The 9,675-nt window shown below is 47.6% G+C and overlaps 1 protein-coding gene across 1 annotated transcript; it reads right to left on the bottom strand.

Moving 5' to 3' along the window:
• Positions 1 to 188: 188 nt before the first annotated feature.
• Positions 189 to 8,958, bottom strand: LOC311371481 (alpha-2-antiplasmin-like). The gene is made up of 9 exons (XM_084489525.1): positions 8,857 to 8,958; positions 5,470 to 5,537; positions 4,674 to 4,926; positions 3,921 to 4,064; positions 3,542 to 3,584; positions 3,138 to 3,283; positions 2,338 to 2,480; positions 1,854 to 2,058; positions 189 to 1,217 (listed from the first exon to the last, which is right to left on the bottom strand). The coding sequence occupies exons 2-9, from the start codon at positions 5,530 to 5,532 to the stop codon at positions 640 to 642; spliced, it is 1,575 nt and encodes a 524-aa protein (XP_084345651.1). The 5' UTR covers positions 5,533 to 5,537; positions 8,857 to 8,958; the 3' UTR covers positions 189 to 639.
• Between the last annotated feature and the right edge of the window lie 717 nt (positions 8,959 to 9,675).

Genomic DNA, 9,675 nt, shown 5'->3' with positions numbered 1-9,675 from the left:
CACCATCTCCACGGTGTTCCGTCGTGAGATGATGAGAAGAACTGCAAATGGTCCCCCTCTCAACTCCCGAGGTCTACTTAGCGCCGGGCTAACATAAGTAAGCAGTGACACCCATACGACAGTTGAATTTTACTTTATTTTAATACAAACAGGAATTTCATGGTGAATCAAATGGTGTCGGCTACCCCTAAAATCAACCACGTTATTAAAACACTTATATAAATGCCTTATAATAGGCATTATAAGTTAATATGAAACCCTTTCCCCGTATGTCTCAACGCAGATTTGACAAAAAAACCTGGCACGGATGAACGAACATCTTACGACCACAGAGTGAGATGAAAACATAGTACATAGACACAGGATGCAATAATAATCGTTCTCTCAACTATTCGACTACACTTTTTCATATCCTACGCACTGACGCTTTCCATATGAGCATTATCGATGCAGGGATTACAGCGCGCACACGCGTGTGTAATGTGTGTGTGTGTGTCATGACGTGATCAAAACACACACACACACACACACACTCAATAAACATTTCAGTGAGGCTTACAGGATGCAGGTCATGGGTGGTGGTGGTGGTGGTGTAGTGGCTTCAATGACACTGATCACTGCTGCGTCACGTCACTAGCTTCAGGTGGGGATCGCGTTGGACACCTCGGGGCCGCTAGTCTTGTTCTCCTGGTCTCCGCCTCCGATGCTCTCTGGTGCCCCCGGTGTCTCGTTGGGGAGGGACTGCTGCTGGAGGAGGGGGGCCTTTTCAGCAGCGGCGGGGGGGTGGGGGGGCACATACCCATACCCCGAGTCCGGGGCCGCTGAGGGCCCCGAGTCAGTCTTCGGCTCGTCCCCTTGCTCCTTATCGACGGCTTTGTTGTCGTTGGCGGCGGCGGCGGCGGCGGCGACGGCTCCGGCGCCGTGCGAGGCGTTGCGGCGAGGCTCGTCGTTGGGCATGGGGGCGTCGTCGGGGGCGGGGTTGGTGACCACGCCCATGAAGAGGGGCGCGCGGGAGACGTCGTCCACCAGGGCGAAGAAGAAGGGCCCGTTGAGGGAGAAGAAGGAGACGGAGCGCAGGGCGGTGGTGACGGTGGCGGCGGACGCCTCGGCGCCCTCCTCGCTGAGCTCCACCTGGCTGGCGTGACGCACAGAGCTCACCGTCAGCGGCGCCGTCGTGATGCCCGACAGGTCAGGACCGGAGAACAGGGAGCCCAGACCTGAGGGTGAAGGAAGTAGTGAATGGTCCTCAATTATAAAGCGTTCACCCATTCACGCACACATTCACACACCGACGGCGGCGGAGTCGACCACGCAGGTGGTCGACAGCCAGCGGGTCAGGGAGCAGTCAGGGTGAGGGCGTCTCGCTCAGGGACACCTCCACACTCAGCTAGGAGGAGCCGGGGATCGAACCAGCAACCTTGCGGTTACCAGCCGACCCGCTCTACCTCCTGAGCTGATGGCGCCCCTCGAAGTGAAGGGAGGTCAGTGCAGGAAGCAGAGCACTGATGGTCAGTTAAATGAACCCTCGCTCCAGTCCCGTCCTGTCTCCACCATCACTCCACTGACCCCCATCTCTGAGATGAGTCCTCCCACTCGCGGCTCGACTTTGACTCCACTCACGTCGCTTATCAACTCACTCCCGTCTCTATTGTCACTCCACTCAAACCCATCTCTGGCATCACTCCACTCACTCCCATCTCTGCCACGGCTCTACTCACTCCAGGCTCTGCGCGTGACTCCACTCACTCCCGTATCCCGAGACCCAGACCATCTCCCTCCCCTCCCCTCCCCTCCCCTCCCCTCCCCTCCCCTCACCCCGTCCTGTCCTCTGGCTGAGCCCGGCGTCGTCCTACCTAGACTGGTGAGGGGCTCCTGGAGCTCCAGGCGGTACTGCAGTCTGAACTTGGGCAGGGCCACCTGCATGGTCTGCTCCGCGGGCAGCCGGCTGTACAGGTCAGAGAGGTTGAGCTTCGGCAGCAGCGATGACACGTTTCCCTTTCCCTGGATTGGCTGAACGACCAGGAAGCTTTTGTTCCCCTTGAAGGGAAAACAGGCAACCTGGACAAAAGAGAGAAGTGGAAAATATAAGTGTGCTAAGGTCTGTGGCGTCCTTCCTACTTTTCTTCGCAGTCAAAGCCCCCGGATATCAAGCCCTTTGCTGTTGCCCTCACTTTCTGGCTGAAATTGTATCAGGTGATGGATTTTGTCATTGGTGTCTCTGTCCAAATACTCCCACTATCCAAAATAGAACCACAGCCCCGCTCTGATAAACTGGCTAGCTACACCATGTCCCATGACATATCTTTGACGACAAGAGGGAAGTGTCAACGCCAGTACCGTGGCCTCCAGCTCAGCGTCATGCAGCAGGCGCAGTGGATACCTGGGCGACCTCATCATGTCCACCGAGACAGAGTTCTGCTCGTCCACGTAGAACAGCCCTTTGGAGGTCTGCGAGGGGTTGAATCGGGTCAGCCACTCGCCTGCAAAAACACAGGAAGGAACGATGCGATGATGCCTTAATGAGTGAAGAACCGTGTGAGTGAGGAGCAATGTATGCTGTGGCACAAATCGACATCCTATAGCTTCTATGCTTCTATGTTGGGAATATTTGCCAAGTAGCAATTTACATTAAACATTATATAGATTTTCATGGCTGATTACGTGATGATCATTGATAGCGAAAAGAAGAGGTGTCCATCTGAAGGCCAATAGGCCATCCCAGAGGAGGGACTGGAGTTACACTGACTGACGTCAAAACCCAGAACGAACGTGGGAGCCAGCATCTCAGTGCCAAAACTCAGGTTACTCATGTCTTACGGCAACGCCTGCATCACGTCACACTAAGGCCCTGTCCCATTTCTCCCCCCTTAAAACTTCCACTTGCTTTGGAGTGCCCTCAACAGTAAATCTTCCACTTCGTTTTAAGCCTGCATCGGACCTCACTACGTTTTGAGGGTTGACTATAAGGGCAAAATAGCACTCCCTCCCCCTTGCTCCCTACAGTAATGGGACACCCTACCCCTACACGAGAACGTGCAAAATCTAGGGTTAGGGCAAAAATCTAGGGTTAGGGGAGGTATTGGGACGGGGCTTTAAGTCTGCGTGCCGTCTGACTGTTCCAGAAGGTGGTGCACTACCTTTAAAGTGCACGGCGTTGATAAGCATGAGCACCACATCGTGAGGAACGCTTTCCAGGAAGTTCACCATTTGTCCATTGGTGGCGTTCTTCACCCATTGGTTGACGTCCTCCACAGAGAGCAGAGGAGCCGGGCTCGTTCGATACCTGATTGGACAACACGAGAACATTTGAACTTTATTATTTAGAGCTCTCGACTGTTTCATGCAACTGGTGGAACAAAGAAAACAAAGATTCATCGTTTAAAACAGTGATTGCATTTGGTATGTAGTTCATCATAGTTTCAATTTCTGTCATGTTTGTCATCTGGGTTTGATTCCCATTCCCACAGTCAAGCCTGAAGGCACTTCATTTTTGAGGAAGGTATCTCTGGAATGGCATTAATATTAATAAACGGTTGCGTACCTGGCCATGGACTTCTCAAGGAATGACAAATTCACATCAAACCCTGAAGAAGAAACAGAGGGAAGGAGGAATGCGGCGATTAAGAACTCTATAGCCACATATCGTTAGCCTCATAGTGTAATTGCCTAAATCTTATTTTGGCCAAATCGTCTAACCTAACTCTACTCTCCTAATGCTGCTGATTCACTGCGCCCCATTGGCTATATCCTAAGCCAATCAGAGTGTGTCTGACATTCCATAATCACTATCTGCTTAAGTCATCTATTTGACTCTATATTTGACTTTGACGCTGAATACAAGATGAACCTTAAAATAGGTCTGAGGCAATTACGCCCATCAGGCTAACGACGTCCACGTTCATAGCGACCCAGACACGCACCTTGGCGCAGGTACAAGCGCGTGGCCACCTGCAGGGAGCTGTTGCTCAGGTGTCGCAGGAGACCCCCCATGGTGTGGTGGTAACAGCTGATGTTGTTTCCATGGAGACTCTTCAGCAGCAGTCGTTCCGTCTCGTTCCGCGCACCTGCCAGGGAGGTTTTTTGTAAGCTTCGGCTGTAGGAGACACAGACCTCTGAATAAGAATAAGTCCCGCCTCCGAGGCTCCCGGTTCCCTCGGTCAAATGTCTATGGGGGAATAACACGGGGTTTATGAATGATCGTACATAACAAACTCTGTAGGTGGCGGAGAAGTAAAAGCCGCGTCACGTTTTCAACTACAACCGTTTTCATCTGGTTTCAACCGGGTTTTTGGATTTTTGGTGCCGTTAAAGTAGCATTAATAATCGTGTACTTCTTTAACGGCACAGACAATCCAAAAAGCCAGTCGAAACTAGTAAATGTGTGTAGTTCAAAAGGTGACGCAGCTTTTACTTCGCCGCCACCTACAGAGTGTGTTATGTACGATCGTTCATAAACCCCACGTTATTCCCCCGTAGACATTTGACCGAGGGAACCGGGAGGCCTCGGGAGGCGGGACTCGTTCTTCAGAGGCCTACGGCAACACGTTGTACGTTCAGTGCAGGGCGCGATCAACGTTGAATCGGACAGCGAACAGCACCAACCGGCAAGAAGCAGGACAGTACAGAACAAGAGTGGTGTGAATAAAGAGAGTCAAATAAAGCAGCAGGTAAACCTAGAGCCAGCTGTGCAAGGGCCAGAGAGAGGCTGTAGGGGGATATGAGGACATTGGGCTGCTGGGGCCCCCCGGGCAGCAGCTCCAGGAGCTGAAGGCCTAGCCGCTCTATGCTGCCCCCTAGTGGCCCCAGCGTCAGGCTGTTAAACATCTGGAGGTTTCCACAGGCCCGTCGTGCCCCCTCCGCCACGTACTGTTGGCCTGCATCTGGGGCGGGAACGGCTCCAGAGGCCTCTGGGGCCGCGCTGGGGTCCTGCAGGGGGAAGACGAAGAAGGGGAAAGAGATTCTTTTGCTTTGCGTTTCGATGAAAATCGTAGTATGATTTTTTTTTTTTTTTGGGGGGTGCAAGAATTCATACAGAGGTACGTCGGGACGATGTGAAGAAAGAAAGAGAGATGAAGAGACATGTAGACAAAAGGAAATGGAGGGAGAGATGGAGAAAGACAGACAGATAGACAGAGAGAGGGGATGAGGAGAAAGAGGGAGAGAGAGAGAGAGAGACAGGCACACAGACAGATAAAGAGAGAGGAAGATAAATAGAGACAGAAAGGGGATAAAGACAGAGGCAGAGAGAAGGAGACAGGGATACAAAAAGGGAAAGATAAAGAGAGACAGACAGAGAGGGATAAAGAGAGAAATTGAGAAAGAGAAACAGAAAGAGATGAACGAAGAGAGGGAGAGAGATGGAGAACGGTAGGAATAACGAGGTTGGATAAAGAATGGGGAGAGAGATCGAGAGGGAAAGAGGCCATGCTCCCGGGAGAGAGAGAGCGTCCAGCCAGGGAGTGTTCGTACACTGAGGCCCCGTTCACCGGCTCCTAGCAGCAGGAGAATGGGCAGCAACAGCCTCATCTCCATGACACCTGGAGCACAAAGCACACACACACACACACACTCCCTGTCAGATGTATGTTACAGTAACATACAATAACGCAGTGTTGTGCAAGTTCACACTTCACATGAACCAGTTCAAAGTTCAGTTCATACAAAAGAAAAGGAATGAATTCACGTTCATAGTTCACCAGTTCAGTTCTGAACTAGTTCATGTTCAGTTCATTAACAGTTTTTTTTAGAAACCGAAGAAAAACTGTTGGAGTGAGTATTCTGTGCTTGTCTTTTAAAATGAATCCTCTCCATTACCCGCTGCCCATCACTACAATCTCAGATTGTTGTGGATATCATTTGTACACCTGTTTCATTCATCACAACTAAGGCAGTAACTCTATTTAATAAACACGTCATCTGGACCTAAGCATCAATTCAGAACGTCACAAAATCTGAACTAGTTCAAGTTCAAGTTCTTTAGTTAAAGGGTTGGTTATGTTCAGTTCAAAGTTCATAGAAAAATGAACTTGGTCAATGAACTAGTTCTTTTGAACTAGGTCATGCACAACACTGCATACATGCTTTAGTAAAAATCATGTATGTTAATGTAATATACATATACATGATACCAATTCTCTACATCATGTATGTAAATGTCATAAACGTTAACAGACATGATGTTATTATTGGCGCTGCCAAATGGACTGCGTTCCCTTCTTCCCAATATTAACACTGCTTGGATATTTACCATTTTGTTTCATGTATTTACTTTTAGTAAATACTTTTTACTACTAGTTTTATTAACTCTTGTAACGAATCATCCTCGCAAGCTGCATTGGTTTGTGAAAATCGAAATCAAACAAATTCCACTTTCTTGCTTCCTCACGCAATAATTCATGTTTTCAAAATAATCAAACAACCAATGGGTGCCCAGTGAGTCAGTCAGTCAGTCAGTCAGTCAGCCAGTCAGTGCAGACCGGAGTCACTCCAGGGTTCATCTCTCCTTCCAATACGGTTATGTTTGTCAGAAGAACAAAGGTTGTTTGTTCCTTCCTATCCGTGTGGGTGCAAGTCAAGCACACCATTGTAAACCGATTTATTTTTATTTTTCTTTCTCCTGCTAAGCGTCCGCAAGTGTCTAAGCCGGTATCAACACCGAACCACAACCAACGTCAAACCGCTTGCCGTACATTGACAAGAGGACCGTTATGTAGATATGTAGGGGGAGAGTACAGGAGGTCAGAGGTCAGCCGAACCAGCACCATGTAGTCCAGGTTACTGCTTGTGCTTGTGCAGTCAGAGTGTTGTGCATGGCCATTCATGGGCCACCATGTCCTCCCTACGTACTCGGCAGACTGCCATAGCAACATGCAAGCTTTAGCATAAATTATTAGCATGCATATTAAATTGTGTGTGAGTGTGTGCAAGATTGTCAGTGCATGCAGTCAACGGTCAAACGCACAAGCCTGCGTACGTTTTGTACGATAGCGGAATGTTAGCATGTTAGCATTAGCATGTCGTTGGAAAGTGTACTCGTCCGTGTTAGCTCATGATGTCGTGATGGTGCGTTATTAGCGTACTAGCTAAAGCTAGTGCCAGTACAACAACAACAGAGGAGCAAACTTTCCAGTGAAGATGCAGCCACCCATATTTCCTCAGACGACATTTTGAAGCGCCACGTGTCTCTCTCTTTAGCGTGCTGCTGTACGGTTTGGTTTGTGCGCTCCTGGCCCATTGAAAGGTGTGTGTGTGTGTGTGTGTACACGTGGTGGGGGCTGCATGTGGTGTATGTGAGGTTGGTTGTATTTTGGTGATGGAGTGACACCGGTCCCCTGACCCAGGAAGGTAACGCCTGTGACGCGCCAGGTGCTAAGAGCAGTCATAACGAGTAAAGGGAGCTTGTAACGAGCAAAACCTAAACAGGTTTTCCTCCACCTAAAGCCTGTGCTAAGTAAGGACGGTGAACATCCACGGACCTCCACAGTCCAGGTTGTCTCTGGAGCAGTGCAGCTTTAAAGTCCAGGGGACAACCTGACAAAGCCGGTTGTAGTCATCAGCCACAATCTGGGGCCACAGGAGGCCGGGGAGCTGGAATGAGGAGCTAGAGGTGAACTGGCCCCTGGAGACTTTAGCTCGGAAATCCATCAACGTCTGCAGTGGCTCGACACCAAGAGAAGCCTCAAGTGATCTGATTTCCAGATGGGTGATGGAAACGCAGTCGTTTTAGTTCCGGATCGAAATCAGGCTGCAAAAAACATCCCGATGGCCCTGTTCAGACTCACTTCTCTAACGCGTGATCGCTCATGCTTGTTGACTCGAGCAGACAGGCAGTAGTAGTAGTAGTAGTGGTCGAGCAAAAGGGACCGTGTTTTCTGCAATTGGGACAACTGAGCAGTTTCATAAAAGGCGATGTCTACTTGGTGATGGTTGGTGATCTTGGCCAATGAGAACCTTTGTAGACTTCATAGCCGTTCACTTTGGTTATACATGGCAAACCCTGTCATACCTAGAAAAACCTTTGTATGAGTGGCCAACTGGTTTCGGCTTCTTCAACGGCCCTTTGGACATAGTTAAAAGAATCGCTGATCATGTTAGGATACTCTGATGTCTCCAAGGTCCCCAAAACGACTTAGTGGCCACTTTAGCTGCTTTTATAGCTTACAACAAATGTACCTTTGGCAGTCGAGGAAAACATCTGGAGATGAGCTAGGGTGAGATTGGAACCTTGTTTTTCTTCCTAATCAGGTTAAAATCTGTGCCTGAAGATCGAGGCAATTGCGAAAAAACCGATACAAAGATATAAAGATCAGCTCATTCTGCTTATGGAAAGGAGAGAAAATGTAATCGTTTGTTTGAGTGTGGGATACATCCAGTAATAAATGCATAGCCAACAAAACAGTATCAAAACAAGAAATAAAATTGACTATTTTCGGTTAATCATATCTGACTGGTTTATATCCCTAAAATGTATGGAATCTGGAGCCGTGAAAGGGCTCCTCCACGATTTAGTAGCTACTGCTTTGATAGAAGAACAACGATTAATCAGTTCCGCTTCTTAAATTCAGATTGTGTTATTTGACTTTGCTGGACTCTGTTTGGTCAGTTATTTGCAAAGTAAAATGAACAAATATGGCATATAGCGTCAACTTAAATTTGGTTTGATTTCGCACAATCTTAACAGCAACGGATATTTGTTGAAATGCTGAAAAGCTGTAAGCCCAATAGAGAAGCTGACACCTAAAAGTAAAAGCATATCCCTGGCACTTCATTTAGAGAGCTGGATTTAGGGGCTGCCCTCATTGCCCCATATATAGAGAGCCCCGACAAAAGACATTAACAAAGATGATCACAACTCACCTGGCTGGGACGCAGGTGATAAGAGAATAGAGGTTAAAATGGCGGAGGAAATGAGTGAGAGGGAGATACAATCTATGTCCCCCCAGCTGGAAACTGGGCTGCTGTACTAAGAATCTATGATTCTGTGTGTTGATCTATTAATGATTGACCGCTGTAAGAATCATGCCTCTTTCCTCACCCAAACACTCATCATAGATCTCACTGGCCATGGCTGTGGGTCATCTGCTCATAACTGCTCAATAATTCATGCTAACAACAATATTAGGGTAAATATAGGATGAGTGATGAAAAGTGTCACAATATAGTTTGTACACAAATGAGAATAGTAATAAATACATATACAAACACATCACCCGAGAAACTGAATGAGTTGTATTGGAATTTAGCTGAATCTGTGTAGTGTGATCCCTGCATTATAGTGTACATAATTTGACATGTTGTTAGAGTGCTTATTAAAAAAGTACTTACTTGTGTAATAACACTAAAACTTTTTTACTTTATGAGACACACAGGCTACAAATACATGCAAAAACAATTATATTTCGAAATTACTACTTCTCAAAAATGACACACACGGATATATACACATGATTTGCACATTATTTTTATCATTTCAAATGGGACATTATTAAATTATTTCTGCTGTTATTTAACATCTTCCATAATAGCCGAATAATATTTTTGATAAGCGACTTAATCCAACGTGGCACACCGTACAGTTCACACTGAGTTTATGAAGACAAATCGTTTTTTCATGACAGTCTTTTGGTCGTATTGTAGGTTTTAATTGAATGCGTCTTTTATAAAAACGGTGAAAAA

Source organism: Micromesistius poutassou, assembly GCF_964030765.1.
Source record: "Micromesistius poutassou genome assembly, contig: SCAFFOLD_6483, whole genome shotgun sequence".
NCBI lineage: Eukaryota > Metazoa > Chordata > Actinopteri > Gadiformes > Gadidae > Micromesistius > Micromesistius poutassou.
This window is presented reverse-complemented; position numbering and strand designations above follow the sequence as displayed.

Excerpts from the sequence above, each read along its gene's own strand:
- LOC311371481 (XM_084489525.1), bottom strand. The coding sequence starts at position 5,532 with ATGGAGATGAGGCTGTTGCTGCCCATTCTCCTGCTGCTAGGAGCCGGT. Across the intron at positions 4,927-5,469 it reads CCGGTGAACGGGGCCTCAGT|GACCCCAGCGCGGCCCCAGA; the intron begins GTACGAACACTC and ends TTCCCCCTGCAG. Across the intron at positions 2,059-2,337 it reads ACGCTGAGCTGGAGGCCACG|GTTGCCTGTTTTCCCTTCAA; the intron begins GTACTGGCGTTG and ends TCTTTTGTCCAG.